The sequence below is a fragment of the Dromaius novaehollandiae genome, chromosome 4 (genome assembly GCF_036370855.1).
Source record: "Dromaius novaehollandiae isolate bDroNov1 chromosome 4, bDroNov1.hap1, whole genome shotgun sequence".
Taxonomy (NCBI): domain Eukaryota; kingdom Metazoa; phylum Chordata; class Aves; order Casuariiformes; family Dromaiidae; genus Dromaius; species Dromaius novaehollandiae.
This window is the reverse complement of record NC_088101.1, coordinates 12,121,416-12,138,764: the sequence shown is the minus strand read 5'-3', so window position 1 is coordinate 12,138,764 and position 17,349 is coordinate 12,121,416. Positions and strand designations below refer to the sequence as shown.

Here is a 17,349-nt window from a genome sequence, read left to right as displayed (position 1 = left end):
CCAAAGTGAGGCTTGTGGTTGGTTTTCCTGTGGAGCAGGTTGATAACATCAGGGAGATTTATGCTCTTGCTTCCTCCGAAAGAAGATGTCGTCTTCCGTGCTTGCCACAGTGGGATGATTCACTTAGGGTCTGATTCAAATCCTACTGCAAACTCTGGGAGTTTTGTCATTATCTCCCTCCGTGTGTCTAATTCTCAAACAAAGCCAGACAAAATGTGGGGGAAATCACTCACCACATCAGTCTTGTGCGGAAACGTTTATGGACAAGGTGAGTTAGCCAACCTGTGCCTCCCTGGAAAACACCCCTCAGGATCCTTCTTGAATCCTTTGCTCTTTCTATTTTATCTGATGTGTGTTTAAAAACATCCATCTTCCTCTGTACTGTTCTTCATGCCAAAGAAAAAGAATTATTTCTTCTCTCTCTCCTCTCCTGTGGTTTCATCTTCACCTCCCATACGCGTGCTTTAAGCAGCGAAGTCGGTAAATCACACCTGTTGTATCCTTTGTCTTGCAGGTAGAACAAAGGAGAGGTGGTGACCCCGTAACATATACCATTCACTCATGACCTGCCTGCTTGGGGGCTCAATATGGGGTTGATCATTAGGAAGGTCAATGCTTATGCAGAAATCACCCCGTGCAGTTTGCTAATTACAAGCAGCCATTCTGTTCAGTCCAAGCCATCCTCAAACTGACCTCCTACTTGTTTTTTCCTCCTGATTGTCTAATAATTAACAAACTGCTTAATGCACGACAAAAGACCAATTAACCCTAAAGCATTTAGTGAACTACATGTAAATTAGTTATAAATGTTGCTGTAAACATTAAATGTCAGGCAATTACATAAAGCATTAATTGCTAAAGTTGCGTTTAAGAGCTTAGAAGAAAAAAGATCTGCTTAAGTGGCGCCTCGGTTCTGAGAACTCTGCTAATGGTTTTGTTTTTAACTACGGCAACCCCGGTCTGTGTAAGTCAGAACAGGCTGTGGCAGCTCAGATTCGTTGGGTTCCTAGTAGTGGAAGAAAAATAAAGGCGTGCTAACCTTGGGTGCTTTTTGAAACCATAACGTGGTTGAACAGTGGTAGAAAATCTTCAAGGGCAGTACCTGGAGTCTAGAAACAAATAGAAATGAGATAAAATAGCTTGTTTCTTTTTGGCACGGTAGGTGATATCCAGTGTGGTAAAGCAGTTGGGTACCAACCCTGATGGCTATTTCATGGATTGATTATTGTTTTCTTCATTTTACACTATACAAAATGTTCCCGAGCTTGCTGAAACACCTGTGTTGGACAAGGTCCTGTTCAAACACAAGGGGTCCTGACCATTTACTACTTAGTTCACTTGTTTTTCTTCTCCCTGTTTCTGCAGACCCCTTCATATCTGAATTGCCTTGCATTTTACCATTTGAAAAAGCTACCCTGGCATAAGTATTTCTCCCCTAACCTATGTGGCCAAGTTTCACACGAAGAAGCTATTTTGCTTTTCTGCAAAATCTTTAATTCTCTTAATTGGCTGTCTTACTCCGTGGTGGTCCAGCTGACCCACCAGTTCTCAAGGTCCCTGCTGCTAATGTTCTTAAATAATTCATTTTCTTTTCATGTCTTGTGAACTTGTTCTTTTGTTTCTTTTTCCATCTTCCTAATTTTTTATGTTTCTAGTTTTGCTTTGACCCAAGCTTGGGTTGGACTAGCATGTTCCTAAATGGTGCAGTGAAGTGGAGCTTTGCCACTTTATTCTGTGTATTTGTGCTTCCTTAGCTTCTTTGTTTGGGTGGAAGTATGCCTCTGTGTGGCTTGCTTATAATTCCCTAAGTAGTCTTCAGATGAGTCTGTAAATCTCAAATTTCTCATCTTCCAGTGAAAAAAAAGTTTAGATTTGTTTGAACTAGCTTTCTTCATTACTCATTTTTGACAGTATCCTTCCCTGAGGAAATCCATCTTAATTATAGTATAATCACTTACTTGAGAGCTGACCTATGCTTAGTTTTACAGTATAATTGTATTAGTTGATGGTATATTATTTTTCTTGCATGCAGTTTTACTAGTAGAAATCCTAGTCCTAGTCCATTTCCAAAAGTGGAAATATTTTGTACCGATATTTGGCTGATTCAACTACAGCGATACGCGTAAAGCAGTAAAGCTGCCTTCCAGTGTGGGTGAGTCCTTAGTGAATCCGCTGAAGTTATTGCCTTGTCGGAATCGGTTTTTCTTGTCATACTGTGGTGGAAGATGAGAATAGCTGTTTCCTCCCTCTGTACAGCAGATGCTAAGGTTAGCTGTGAAATCTGGCCAGTTGAGATTTGGCCAAGGCAAGGTATACATGGCTAGCCTGAAATGGGTTTTGGTTAACGTTTCCCTGGCCTTCTCTTTATTTTTGTTTCAGAAACTTCCTTCTTTTATCTCAGCTCTTTTTCCTTTCCCAAAGGTTGCTTTTTGCTGTTGACATTTGCTAAAATGCCTGCTGCGTGATACCCTGCCAGTTTGCCTCCCTGCCTCACACTAATGAGAGATCACCCCGCCATTCGGGAGCTTGTATAAAATGCATCAAAGCAGGTATCTGTGTGCAACCCTTGTCAGCAGTTGATCTAACTATGCAAACTTTCAAGTGCCCAGTGGCAGAGATAGGGAGTAACCGAGTTTTCGGATGTGGAGGGGCAGGTTTGCGGGTCGTACGCTGTCTGGATTCTGCGTCAGGGTAGCGGGAGGCACCTGGAGGTGCAGACCTCGGTGCCGTCCCTGCCCGGGAACCAGCACGCGCCGTTCTGCCCAGCTCGCCGAGGCTCTGCGAGGTTTCGTGCGTGGCCTGGCAGGTGGGGGTGAGCCTGCGAAGCTCGGAGCCGAGAGGAGGCAGAGTCTTGAACTCCGCTTGCTGTTGCAAGGGGAAACGGGTGAAGAGCGAGAGCTGCAGAAATGTCACCAGGCTTCGGAGAACAAGTGGATCGGGAGTTTCTTTCTGGGAAGCCAGTTGGAAGGGATGTGCTGCTGGCAGCTCGGAGCTGCTCAGAGCTTAAAGTTAACAACTGTTAATTTTTAAAGGCAGGACCGAAGCTGGTCATTGTGTCTATCTCAATAGGGTCTTTCTGCTGCTGAAATACCGTTGCAAAAGTGCTTTTCTGACTTGCTTTTACGCAGAGAGAAAGAAAATTCCCTCCAAGAAGCAACCTACCCACCAAAAACTTTGCTGGGCACACTAGTTACAGTAGTGGGACACTTTCATTGGGACGATCCTAACACCTCTGGGGCTGGCCAAGTGAGGGAAGGACTGAGGACAGGCTTTTATTAAGCTTTAGAATAAGGGATAGATGCAGTTGCCTGAGTGCAGGTCCGAAGAGATGGCTCTCCCTTGCCTGACTTGCTCAGCTGCAGCAAGGAAGCGTGTGGAAAAATAACGTTATAACATGAAACTAACTGGTTTTGTAACCACTCTGTTGGGCCAAATCCTGCTGCTCGTGAAATCAATGGAAGCATTGTCCGAGTTCTCACTCCGGCTTTGTAGCGCTTTAGATAAGTGGCTGTTAACCTTTAAGAGCCAAAAGGGCAGTTTGTCCCTGAATGAAGCTTTTCAGGAGGTGAGGGAAAAAAGAAAAGCTGAGCTCTTCAAAGCACCTCAGGGGAGGTTAGGCGCCTTATTCCTGTTCCTATTCAAGAGGCGATGGGTTCCTAATCTCCAAATCGATTTAGGCTACAGAATATACCTATTAATGCTTATGGCGTGGAGATGTGCGTTTGCCAGAACAGCTAACACGTATCCATTATCTCCACTGTGTGGAGACAGATGCAGTCTTCCTCTCCCACCACCAGCTCTGGTGAAGGTTGTGTCCACTCATGTCATCAAAATACATCTCTCCATGTGTGATCGTATCTTCGCTTTCCCTCTGTTAAATGTTGCGGTGCCACTGAGCTATTCCTGATTCAAACCAAGCAAGAGAGCTGTACTCGTTGCTGTTCAGGACAATGCCTAGTAATGAATACTGACTTTGAGTATTGCCGTTTGAGATGATTTTACGTTCAGCAGCAAAAAGAAGGTCACGTTATGCATGCCGAACAGCCTTGAAGATGAGATTCACCTTGACAGGGCTTCCCATTTGTTGTTCTGCCTGCTGTGTGGTCTCCAGCCTCCATCTCTGCGCCCTGGCACCTTGGCCTGTCACTTACACCTGTGCAAAATGAAACCGCTCAGAGGGGATCCAACCGTTGATATCCATTTTGTAAATAATGGCCCTGTGTGCAAGTCAATGGAAAAATCAGACCTAATTTATTTAGCTCCCCCTCCTTCCTCTCCCACAGCCGTAGTTTGTGCTCTTGTGCTTCAAAGCTAATGAGAAACCTGTGTTCTCAGAGCAGCCTCTCTCTGCTCCTCGTTGTTTGAAGCAAGTCAGATGGTAATGAAGAAATAACAACCTGCCGAACCCTCGCAGTGCATATAGTTTGCTCTCATACATCTGTTGGTCTCTTAAAATGGTTGTAAGTAATAATAACAGCCCTTTCTCTCTCTGCCTGAAGTTGATGAGGTATTTGGCAACTTTTAAAACAGAGGAGGCAGAATGTAAAGAATTGAAAGCAAAAAGTGTTGGATGCCAGACACAATCATTACTACTTGAAATATTGCCTGGCAACAGAGGTGGGCTTAGTTGCAGCAGGAGACATGGCTGAAAAAACCCACGCAACGAACGGCTCAGCACGCATTAAAGTCGCAGGAATAAAAAAGGAGAACTCTCACATGCTTGTGCTTGACTTTCTTGCTCTGTGGTTTTGTTCGGATCTGCTCCGTTCTCTAGCGTTCGCTAGAGAAGACTTCCAGAAGTGCTGAAATGGCCAGAGCTGATGTGGAGATTGATTGAACGGGACAAATAGACAATGATGAGACCCTGCTTGTAAGAAGAGCTTAATAGGCATAAAATTGCCTATCGCAGCCGGAGGGTTGCTCTGAAAGCACAAAGAGGGAAGGGTGGGATGACTGCTTCTTCTTGTCACTGCGTGGAAGTTCACATTCAGAAGAAGAGGCCAGAGTTGTTATAGCTGTGTCCTTAAGAATGTCACTGTATTCTCACTATTCCCTGAAAAAGGGGGTGCAGGTAAATGACTCCTCCGTGGTAAACTTAAGAAAGAAGAAATAGTTTGGCAAGAGGGATTGTAGCCGATGAGAGAAAATGACAGTGCTTTCGGGGGCACTTTGTATCACAGCAAAATATCTTTAAAATCTCTTTGAGGGGAGCTGCATTACCTTGTTGGAAAGGAAAATGGTGTACTTATTTTGCTTACCAAAAGAGGAGGAATTTTCTCATATGCTCTGTTATACTGAGTAGTTGCTTTTTGCGCCATTGTGCTATTGATGCCAGTGGACGTGCTGTGGGAGTTGCATTTGATGGTTATTGTGATTAAAACCATGTTTAAGGTACTAGAATGTGACCTAACAAGATTCCAGAGGGTCAAACAGTATGTTTCTCTGCAAATAAACTATGAAAGACACATTGTTTTAAAAAGAAAGAGAGAGGAAAGCCAAAGGAAAAGAAAAAAGTTAAGTATTAAGGAGCGATTTCTCAACTTTGTTATATGTGGCAGCCACTGTGCTGCTAAATCGTTTTGCTGGAGACTCAACTGTTATTCAAGTCCAAGGGAGGTGTAATTTCAGACAGCATCCCATATCTGTGTAACAATGGGACATGTTACAGAGCTCAGAGAAAAGCCAGGCTTTCTGTAGATGCTGTTTTTTCTTTATTAAAGTCTTTTTGGCAACTACTCAATAATAGCTCCTTAAAAATTTGCAGTTATAGCAGTTTTACATGACAAGTAAGATGACTGACCTCCAGCACTAGTGAAAAATGCCATTGTGGTCCGTATTTTCTCATGAATTTCTTGTTACGTAGTTTAGATCATGCCAGGGTTTATCAGCGATATAGTTGGTTACAAAGCGCAGGCTCGAAACAGAAGCATGGGCCGGTTGCTTAATAAAAGGCATCACGGAATGGTTGAGGCTGGAATAGAGCTGTGGAGATCATCTAGTCGAACCCCCCTGCCCAGGCAGGGTGGCCTAGAGCATGTTGCCGAGGTCTGTGTCCAGGCAGCTTTTGAATGTCTCCAAGGATGGAGACTCCACGACCTCTCTGAGCAACCTGCTCCAGTGCTCAGTCACCCGCACAGTAAAGAAATGTCAGAGGCATCGCTGCCTTCCGTGTAATTAGAAATGACACTAGATTAATCTAGAAAATTTAAAAAAAAAGTGATGGAGAAAGAGAAGTTTCTTGTTTTTCTAGCAATTTGGAAGCTAGTAACTGGTAATTAGCATCTGACTACTGCAGGCGTGACTCCAGAATTGTGTAGTATCCATGCACCTGATTCTGCACCCCTGAAATTAGTGGAAGTTTTACTACTAATTTCAGTGGGCTGAGAATCAAGTTGTTAATATATGAAATATTCACTCTGGCTCAACTTGCCAATCATTTATCTGTGGGAGGCTTATTAATAATGCATCCATTTGGAATATTCCACTGCCTCTACTCCTGACGTGTTATATTGATATTATTTTTATTGTCTGCGGCTGAAAATAGCAGACACCAGTTTGGAAGACAGTTATTAACATTAAGGCTGACTAACATTTTTCTTTAGAAGACGCTGTTTTAGTTCAAGAGGTTGCCAAACCGATTAGGCTGTCCTATAAACTAATTGATTTAGGACATTCTGGGAAGAACCAGCTTTTTTCTGTCCTCAGTCCTTGTATCTCCATGGAGTGTTTCAATGAAGTGTCTGTAGATACAGTTTTTTCACGTTGTCCCAACAGCACTGAAGACAAAGGGAGCTGAGAATGCCCAGCAAATCATTACGCAAAGGCTGCCGCTCTTCTGGCCGTTGAGAGAATAAGGTATTCGTAAGCATTTGTCTCGTACTAAAGATTGTTTGCAGATCAAAGACTTAAGATATGCCGCATGCGTAGCTCACTGTAAAACGTGTACAATCACACAATACAGTAGTCCAGAAGAAGAATGGATCATTCAAGAGGCGGTCAACACTATCCATGATGCGCATGGAAAGGGTCGCAGTCAAGAGATGCGGGATGTATGCCTCAAGGTGGCAAACTCAAACCGCTTTAAGAGCGGTTTCTACTTCTGCAGCCCAGAGTAGTGCGAGAAAGGGGCCAGAATGGGGTCTGGGTAGAGTAGCAAGCGTTCCCTGCAGGTTGCCAAATTCACCCTGCAAACAGATCTGACAATCTACCTTACTACAGCCAGTGCTGAATGCAGGGTCAGAGTAATCATTCTTCTCTCTAAGAAAAGAAATTTATTTTAAACACGAGCTTAGAATGATTAGCTGGTGAGTTGGTCATCTGGAGATGATGGATTTTACGAGACCCTGGGGAGGCCTGATGTGTGGTCACGGAGCAGCCTTTTAAAGTGTGATCATTTCTGCGAGATGGATTTCACGTGTACATTTTCCTGTAGTTGATTTCTTCAGGGGTGTTCAGGGACCCCTTCACTTGATAGAGCACCGGGGAAACTGGGACTTCAGTTCTGACCTGAGCTGTTTTGGGAAATTGGTGTTACTTCGTTTGACCTTTCTATCTTCTGTAACGTGGACAACAGTTGTTACCTTACATGTGTAAGGGTAGTCTGTGCACAGTGCTTTAACATGAGTACGTGCTCCAAATATGTTAAGCAGTATTAGCGGTAAACTGAGAGTGCCTTACTTGTGGCCTTGGCTTAGTGTGTAAGGTGCCATAGGTGAACTAGTGAAGATGTCCAAGCTGAAGCGTTTTAGGGACTCGTGGTTGTAGACATGACTCCATTTTGGCTATTCAAGGAAGCTGGTAAAGTTGTGAGCTACGAAAGCCTTCGCTGCTGTATTTTAGGTGATGTGCTTCAGTCTTGTCTCGTGTTCTTACTTACCTAGGTTTTGATTCAAAACCTTTCCTCCACAGTTCTTCGTGGAACTGAGTAATTGGGGATATATAATTGTCTAAATTAAATGCATATAAATATGTCTAGCTATCTGCTAGCCATGAAGCTTGGAGAAGGGGGTGTGATAGCAGTGTGATTAGAATAAAAATGTACAACATTTCTGTGCGGGAATGTACGAAATGCAGCAGAAAGGCCCCGCAAGCTGCCGTGGCTGTGAAGCTACGAGAGGCTGTACTGAAATGCCTTTTCAGGAAGTAATGTGCATTTGGGCAGAAAATTAGGTGGTTGTGGTGGTGGCAAGGAAGTGTTTAGTGTTTGCAGACTTTTGTGAAAGCTGCCTGGTTTATTGTTCTCATTAGCGATGTTGAGTGAAGCATGAGTTCCCCTTTTTGTCATCACTTACCCTTAGTGGAAACTTAGCACCAAGGAGTTCCTTGAATTGTGTGTAAAAATGTTCAGGATCTAGGGCTTGTCTATGCAAGAAGGCTCAGGAAGATGAGTGGGAGTTGATCAAACGTATAAATCTTAGTGGAAATGATTAAACTGTATAGGCATAAACATACAGAATTAAAATTGTTTAACGTAATTGATTCCCTTTGGAAATGAGGTCAGCTACGCTAAACAGAAAACCACTTTAAATCTGATAAGTGTCCACACAGGTGTTTAGCTCAACTGGCTCACTCTGAAGTCAGACTGATTTGAATTGAGTTTTGGCTGACTATAGGCAATCCCAGAAATTAATGAGAGTGTAATCGTGTCCTGGTCTAATAAACATGTTTGGAAAGCACGTTTTACAAGTAGCCTCATTTGATAACGTTACTCTAGGCTTTGAGGAAGCATTTATGCCAGGCCTCTCAGTGGTTTTTGTAGTCGCTGATATACTTTAAAGTAATGGAGTACTTCAGATTCGATGGTCTGTCCTGCTTTGAAGGGAGGATGCAGCTCGCTGAGGTGCAGAACCTGCTGGCATTTACCAGTGTCACCTCCTATGGCTGTGTGAGAACAAACTCTGGTCACAACAAACTGAAAAAAGCACACGGAGGAAAACCATGCCGATGAGAGAAGAGGCTGTTGTAGCTGTGCCTTAGCACAAATGAACGCCCGCCCATTCAAAGAAGACCACGTACACCTGGAGAACCAGATTGTTACCATGGTCCTTGCTGAACCCCATCTCACCCATTAAGAACGAGGCAGTTGTTACTTGGCACTGAAGTAGGAGGTGATTTTAGGATACCTGCTGGTACCTTAAAGCCCCTTGGTATTTCCGTGAGCTGCAGGGAGTGCCGCCAGCAGCGGGCTTTCTTCCTCGTCCGGCAGGGCAGCGAGGGAGGACTCCCGCGGCAGTGAACGATTGCCCACGTTGGACTGACGTTGGGCTCGGAAGTTCAGCTGCGGCCTCATTTGCCGCTGTTGTGCTAGAACGTGTCTCGCTGCGCTTCTGAGCTCCCGGAGATTTCTCCGTGTTGATGGAGATTGATTTTGCCTTTGGGAACCTGAGGGTATAAATTGTGCTCATAATTGGCCTGAACTGAACTAGGAGAAACTGCTGATGTGTTCATTCTCTTCAGCAAGTGATTTATTTTATAAGCTACTTGGTGGGCCACTTCTGACTGAACAGAAGGAAAGGGGAAAGGGGGAGGTAAAAAGATGTCATTTATGGATATCAGTACCTATATTTAAACGTTGCATCGGAGCATTTTACCATCTGCAATTAATACTTTAATTCCTTTGCCATTCAGAGAAAAATATAATTCCAGCCATCTAAATCTGTGGATTAGCCTTTTCTCAAACGCTTATGTCTGTTGATCACTAGGTTGTTTCTTGAATAAGACAGCAATAAAAACGCTATTAAAAAGGACTTCTCGGCAGGGGCAGCTGATCCTGTCGTTAATGGTGCTGGTTTCAGCAGCTTCAAAACTGGCTGGATTAGGGAGAACTGAAGGTGATGGTCAAGACTTGGGAAAGACCGGTGGGGGTGGTGCTCAAAGGTCGGGCAGGGGGAGGTCTTCAGGGTTCACCCCGCGGGTTAATTGCTCTCCAGTTCTTAAGCCTGATACTCGCCTGTCCCCTGTATGCTTAGCACACAGTGTTCGCTCAGGAGATTAAGATGAAAATATGTTCTCCTTGCTAAAGAGAGCACATAAACAACCCATAAACGGCCCATTAACCTACAAAATTGCAATAAAGAACATGTGGTAAAGCAAGCTGTAGGAGACCTGTGACCCAGCAAATTCCTTAATTGGATTTTGAACCTTATCGTTTGTGCTAAATGCAACTATTATGAAATTAGTAAAAACAAAAGAATGGAGGAAAAAAAAAACACAGAAGGGGAGACATAAGATGCATATCCAGACCTGGTGGGAACATTTCTGTAATTCGTCTTACGACACAGTTCAGCGAGCAGAGTTCTGTGGCCTGCTATGGAGTTATCACGTTATGGGATCAGGTGTCAGAGTAACGCCTCCATGTAATAAATCACTCTTCAAAATGATGGGAAAGAGATAATTTTCCCATTGGCTGAAACAGATGCCTTCAGCAGCTCTAAAAGCTCTGTAATCACTCAGGACCTTCTCTTAACAGGCTGTTTAATGCTCCAGCCACTTGCTACGCTCTGAAGCTGCCTTTTGAGGCTGAAGAGTTGAGCCAGTCATCAGTAACACGCTGTAGCTTTCCAGCTTAAATCACCTAGACCCCGTCCATCACCGTGAAACCAGTGAATGGCTGGAGGAGGGCAGCCATTTGCTGTTGCTAAATTCAGACCAATTAAAGAAGAAAAATTAGACTGTGGAAGTCTGCAGGTTGATGTTACAAGCGGTTTTGTGTTCCGTGGGCTGGGCACCGCCTTTTCGTTGGCTGTGCAGTGAGTAGTTCAGGAGCATGCCTATGTACGTGTCCATAGCTGAAGCAGTACTGCAACAGAAATAAAAACACGCTGTTATGCTATAAACAAGCCAGTTGTACAGCAGTATTGAAAGGCCTTAGCCGAAACGTCGTGCTCCGTTCTAGTGGGTGGGTTTTTTTTCATACATACACATGGTGAGACCTCTCTGCTCTGCATGTGCCATCTAAACCGACGAGGAGGAGAGAGGCTGGGATTTGGCACGCGGGAAGCTGAGACTCGGAATGGGCAAGTGGTTTACCCCAAGCGAGGCAGCGCGGCCAGAAGCTGAACCCTGCCTCCTGGTACGCAGGTGCTTTGGGTTCAGAACAGCCTCCCAGCACTGTGCTTCATTTGAGCTGGCTGTATGAAGATGAGCTTAAGTGTTAGGCCTAATTGGGTTTTTGGAATAGGATAATTTTAATTATTTATACTAATGTTTGCTTTAAATGTGTTTTAGATGCAGATTTTATTCCAAATTGCTTTTATAATTGCCAGGACAATTTTCATGCATGAGATTATGTGTTTGAAGCTATATTTTAGAACCGTTCTGCAAAGAGCATCTGTTACATCCAAGTCAAGTAATCAGATACTCATTATGCACATCACAGATTCTCAGAAATGTTTCTTAAAAAAAGGAAAAAATCTGTAGGAACCAGTGGTTACATAAGACTGCTAGTTACAAAAGGGGGTAATGTATATTTCACAAGGACTGAGTATCTGTAACTCAGCATAGCAATATTTTTCTCTCCTGCTAAGAATGTAGTAAGAGCTTTTACGGGAAATTATGGCTTTTCTCAAAGCAGAATGGAAAATTCAGTCTGAACAGAAAAATGCAAAAGCCTGATGATGGAAAATGCAAAAGCATGCGTGTAGTCAGTTTGGCAATTTTATTGAATCATGGGCAACATGTGGCTTACCTGACATAACGCCAGCGTCACGGGTCAGTTGAATGGCTGAACTTTGCTTTCCACCGATGTATGTTTAAGTTGCTTTGGTTTCCGTTTTGTACACGCACCTCCTAAGTTGAACAGTGCATAATACAGATGGAGTCGTGGAAGCCAGTCGGACTGTCCGTCGTGTTTCCCCTTGATGGGTGGGCTGCTCCTGGCCCTTGAGCCACGTGCAGGTTGGCAGCGGTTGCAGTGCCACATCCCGTGGCTGGCAGCAGAGGGTGCTCAGGCCGGGGCCCGGCCTTCCCAGCCGGGGGAGGAAGTGAACCAGCAGGAGACGCTGAGAGGGATGGTGCCGTGGGATTGCTTTGGCGCCTCGCAGCAGGCCAGCCCACTCTGGAGCTGTGCAGCATCCAGGGGGTGGTGTCACCTCCTGCCCGTGGACCTATACACCTCCCTTTCCCTCAGCTCTTTTACAGACGCTCTGTCTGGTTGCTCTTAGGCGCGTGTCCCAGTGGTCGGGAAACTGGCACCGCTGCCCTGATCTGGAGGGGCAAGACCCAAAGTCTGTCAGTTGGAAGGTAAAGGATATCCAGCATAGTGCTTACGCTCAAAACAGTGCTGAAGAGGCTCCTGTAGCTCCTCTTCTGAGGCTGTCACGGTTCTGGTAACTGTGGTTGTGAAGTGGCATCCTTGAAACGATGCGAGTTAGGAAGGGTCGGGGTATGCGGTCACCAGAAGTGCGGTCTGTGGTAAGTGAGGAGGTGGGAGGGCCTGGCTCTCATCCGTGATGTATATGCTATAATTATTTGTGTTCGGCCTTGGCGGGGGCCGTGCTTCACGTTGCTACAAAGAACAGAAATGGGGGCCGTGTCTCAGGGAGGTTTAAAACGGTGGGGAACGCTACGTGGTGGAGTTGTGGGAACAGGTGTAGAGCAGCGCCAATTTGTGGCACCGCCGTTGGCTGTGATTGTGGCGGCACGGTGATGAGGTTGGAAAGCCCACAGGCTGACACGCACAGTGAGCCGGTGGAGAGCTTGCTCTGTAAGGCTCCCTTGAGAAGGAAAACCGCGTCTGCCAGAGATTTCTGTGGTAGGGTGCTGCCCTCTGAGGAAGGGTCAGGCTGCTGAGGAGCTCAGCATGGGAAAGAGAGGGGACTTGTGAGCCTGCTCTCTGCCCTCGAAGTGGGGGAACGCAAGCCCTTTGCGGCCCGTTGAGGAGGACGTGCAGCGCTGTGAAGACCTCCTCAGAGGCTGCGTTCTCTACTGCCGCGTCGGGATGTCAGAGGAGTAACACACAGCTCCTCCATGAGCTTGTAAAGCCAAAGGGCCTGCAGGCGCAAGGGTGCCCGGCAACCCAAACTCTTAGTGCCGTCTTGGCCGTGTTATCGCAGGGGTTTTCACCCCACACTGACTTTGGAGGGCAGCTCGTTGCTAGCAGAGTTGCTGGTGACCATCCTGACGACGTGAAAAGCCGTCGCAGAGAGGAAAGGGGGGTGGCGGATGGGAAAACTGACCTGGCTGGCAGCCAGCCTTCTCAGTCAGGTAGGTGTTTTGGAACAATAATCGCATATGCAAAACTTAATGTTTTGAGAAATTCATTCTTTTTTCGGGAGGAAGTTTGATCTGCTCTTATATGGCCAGACCATTCCAAACAGGCATAGCAAAAAAGAGCATTGCGTCTAAAATTATGGAGAAAAAATGTTGCCTTCAGTGAAGTATGTCCATATTGCAATATTGCTATGATTGGCAGTATTAAAACTCATGCAACAAGACAAAAAGTCACCAGCAGCAAAAAATAAAAACTAATAGTTTTATTAAATTTTTCATATACCTTCATTAGAGAAATCTTGTTTTATGTTCTGAAAACATCATCACCTAACTGACGTAGAAATGAATTTGCATCAACTTTTGCTTAATAATTTATGAGGAAAGAACTGAAATTTTCTTTAAAAAAAAAAAAGTAGTAGGGAAGGGAATGTTTCTTATTGGTTCCTTTTTTCACATTAGAAATTGAGATTTTGTTTACCCTGGAAAAATCAATGGTGATTGGACACCTGGTGTAATTAATTATATTGCAACAGTCAGCTGATCTTTTGAAAAGAAAGGAGTTTTTAGCAGAACTGTTCAAAGTTCGTAGTCTGCTGTTTAACTCTAATGCTAATAAACATTCAGCAGAAAGGATGTCTTTCTTAAAATTTCATGTGATCACACCTTCATTTTAAGCTATGTTAATGTAAAAAAAAAAAAGTAAAAAAAAAAGTGTTTTTTTTTTTTTTTTTTAAAAAAAAGATGGACCATGAGAAGTCCTCCAGCAAAGCTGCTTGTGGGGCATGAGCTCCAGTTACCTTTGGGAGATGCAGTTAGGTCTTGGCATGTGTACAGGGACGTTTTCAGTTTTTAATTTTGAGCCACTTCTGTTTCTTGAACAGGAAAGGGTTTCTGCTACTTTTTCTGTAGCCATTAGCACAAAAGAACTTTACTTGCGCTATCAAGACAGCGTGTGTTGAATATAATTCCTTTTGCCTAAATGGCCACTCCTTTCCCCAGTAGGAGCAGTTGTTTTTTTCCAGTGCATTGGTGCCTGACTAAATGGAGGGAGTCGCATTCTTCATGTATAGATGACACAAACTTTCTGTTAAATATTCCTGTGTTTTCTAGTAACAGGTCTGGGAAGGTTACAGCCTGCCTCGCAGGCCAATGGGAGCCCGAGCCTCGGTGGCAGGGAGGGGACAGCCAGCTATGGGATGCTGTCCCAGTAAGCCCCCAGATAGTTTGGCTAAAACTGGTTTTACGTCATATAAAAAAGGGGGGCCGAGGATCTCAGCTGATCAGAGTACGAAAGGTCCTTGGGCACGCACCATAGAGCATATTGGTTTTGAGCTCGATAGCTCTTTTTTTACAAGGGCTGCAAATTGCTGTAACATAGTTAAGGACTGTAGGAAGAGACAAGTTTTCCTGAACTTTACTCCCAGCTTGAAGTTTTAAGGCATAAGTGAGAGGCAAGGAAGGGAAGAGAGGGAGATACACACACACCCTCGCTCGCACCCCTCCGTCCACACCGACTAGGATGTCAAATGGAAAGGGCAGCCTGGAGAAACGGCTGAACGGCTATGGGGAGACGGGGAGGGAGAGGAGCCGCACGTCCCTGGTCATCGCTCAGGCCGTTAACCGCAGTATTTTCACCTCTGCAGTCTCCCCCGCTGCCGAACGCATCCGCTTCATTCTCGGGGAGGAGGATGACAGCCCGGCACCCCCGCAGCTTTTCACAGAGCTGGATGAGCTCCTGGCCGTCGACGGACAAGAGATGGAATGGAAGGAGACCGCGAGGTGGGTGGCTTTTTTCCTTATCTCGGAGGGGAAGGGCAGCTCCTTGGAAAGCCCGTGGGAAATTCCTCTTAACGTTCAAGAGGGGGTAATATCCACGCCGCAGGGTGGCTTGGGAAAGCCCTTACTGCTGATATTACCTTTCTTTGACAAAAGAGAATATTCAAGGGTTTGTTTAAATATTGCTTTAAAACAAAAACTCCAGTAAAATTGAAGTGTCCGATTTGCATGCATGTGTTATGTCTGTAGAGTCAAACATGTCTGTGGGCTTACTCTACTTTGCAGCTGTTATGGTATGTTGACCAGAATTGTCAGAAAACGGTGCCTTAATAAAATGTCCACAAACGTGTTAAAACTACTTTAATTCTATTGCCCAAAAGTAGATTTGAGTCTGACTGCCCCAAATACACAAGTTGGAAGATTTTGACTGTGTCCCGTTGCTAATGAGTTACAGATGAAATTCATTTTAAATAGGTGAAAAGCTAAAGGTTTTCCTTTTGAGGGAACTATCCAAGCTGTGTGTTAACTGCTGCATTAGATTGCCCACTCTGAGTTTCTTGGTTAAGTTCTGCTTATTACTTTGATGGTGCTGATATAGGATTCACATTGTATTTATGTTTGACCTGAATTATCTATAGTTTGTTTCTGAACCATGCAGAAAGAGCCATTGGATTGGAATCATATCCTAAAGGTTGTTGTTCAGCCCTCTAGACTTAAGAGGTTTAATTTTTTCTCCAGTGAAAATATTTTAGAGAGCTTGTCTTAAAATGTCAACCCCTGGTTGCTGTGAAGGCTGGAAACGTCCCAGGCAAAAGAGGTGCTCAGGTAGTCGGTGAGCAGCCTGGGGCTTTACCTTCCTTTGCATTCCATTTGGGCTCTCCTTTCTGGTATGGATACTGGGGAGCAGTGTTTTCCTCACGTCCGCAGATGTTACCCATCCAGGCTGCTGCTTTATTTCAGGGGCTGTAGGACAGAATCAGAGGAGTCGGGCCTGATGCAGCAGATGTTGATTTGATCGGCTTGGTGATGTTTGCTGCTGTTTTGGGTCACCCAAACCAGCTTTCAGATCAAAAGGGAGATGTCCTATGTCCTGCATGGCGGATCACACAGCACTTAAATTTCTTGAGGGACGTTTGTCAAGAGCCCTCTGCTTTTGGTTTTGAAGAATCTAGCGGAGAGAAAGGTTTGGGCTCTTTGTGTTGCCAAGTGGCTGTAGAGGGGAAAGAAAGATATTCTACTCTGGAAATGCTTTCTGGTTTTATGTGTTTTTATACATCTTTAGTAGAATTGCTGGATAGAGCTGTGTACATGATTCTGTCTCTTTAAGGGTACAGGTGCATTTTACATGCTTAAAAGCAGGGACACCCTGCTGAGGCACCGTGCAATTCCTAACCTTGGCCTCGCTCCCTAACATGCGTGTTATTTTGCTGATAGTGCCCTTGCATGGCAGATGATGGTCCAGAATTTTTCAGTGTTTTCCTGAAATGACTTAATCTTGCAGAACCAAACCTATCAAAAGCTGGCGAGCGGCTCTTGCTGCAAGCCGGACTGGCTAGAGCTGGCTGGTTCCACGCTCAGGCAGGTAGAGGGGCTGCCAGCTCTGCAGCTTGCTGCAGCTCGTCGCGTGAAGACAGGCCTGGAAGAGAGTGGAAGCTGTCAGGAGCAAGTGTTTGTGTTAAAAGGTTCCAGCAACAGTGCTTTCCCTTCCAGAGGTGTTCTGGTCTATGGAAAAACAACTCTACGTGTCATGGAGAATTTCTAGCAGGAACCTTAACCCATTAAAAGATACTTACGGAAGAGAACTTTTGTTGCCCATCTTGGTTCTTGATTCAACTGAGTCCGGCCATCTGCGTTGGCAACCCCAGTATAAGCGGGTATCCCCCTGCACACATTGCCATTTCTGAGAGCAGCCCAGGATGCGGCAGGACCAGGGCTGGCGGAGGTCAGGGTCCTGCGAGGGCTCCCATCGCCTCGTAGCCCTGCTGGCGTCCAGCCCCATTAACAAGCAAGGGCCTTTTGGGGAAAATGTCCTTAGCATAGGCAGGGTTTCACAACGGAGCCCTGTAAATGCATTAGGAACGGAGCAGTAAAAGTGAAGGTTTATTGCTGTTAAAAGGTAACCTGAAGATTTGGGTCACTGAGAGTTCCTTGTTCGTTCTGTTGGTGCTTGTAATTAACTTGCTTGGTTTGGATGGAAAAGTCCTTGCACTAGCATGTAAATGTTTGCATTTTGGTGGTAGTTAGAGGATACAGAGCAAACTAGTAAAAGGAAAAGGCCTGAAACCCTACTGGCAGCTGGAGGCCACCAGTCTATTTTGTGGTTCAGCCTTTGGGAACCAAGATGTGTGCACCGTAGTGGGGACT

At 45.1% G+C, this 17,349-nt stretch overlaps 1 protein-coding gene across 3 annotated transcripts in view; it reads left to right on the top strand.

The window, feature by feature from the left end:
- Positions 1-17,349, top strand: part of SLC4A4 (solute carrier family 4 member 4) — a 229,217-nt gene that overhangs the window by 115,276 nt on the left and 96,592 nt on the right. For all 3 annotated transcript variants that reach the window (XM_064510424.1, XM_064510423.1, XM_064510425.1), the window contains exon 4: positions 14,853-14,988. In XM_064510424.1, coding sequence (XP_064366494.1) covers positions 14,853-14,988 — 136 coding nt within the window. The remainder of the gene's footprint in view (positions 1-14,852; positions 14,989-17,349) is intronic.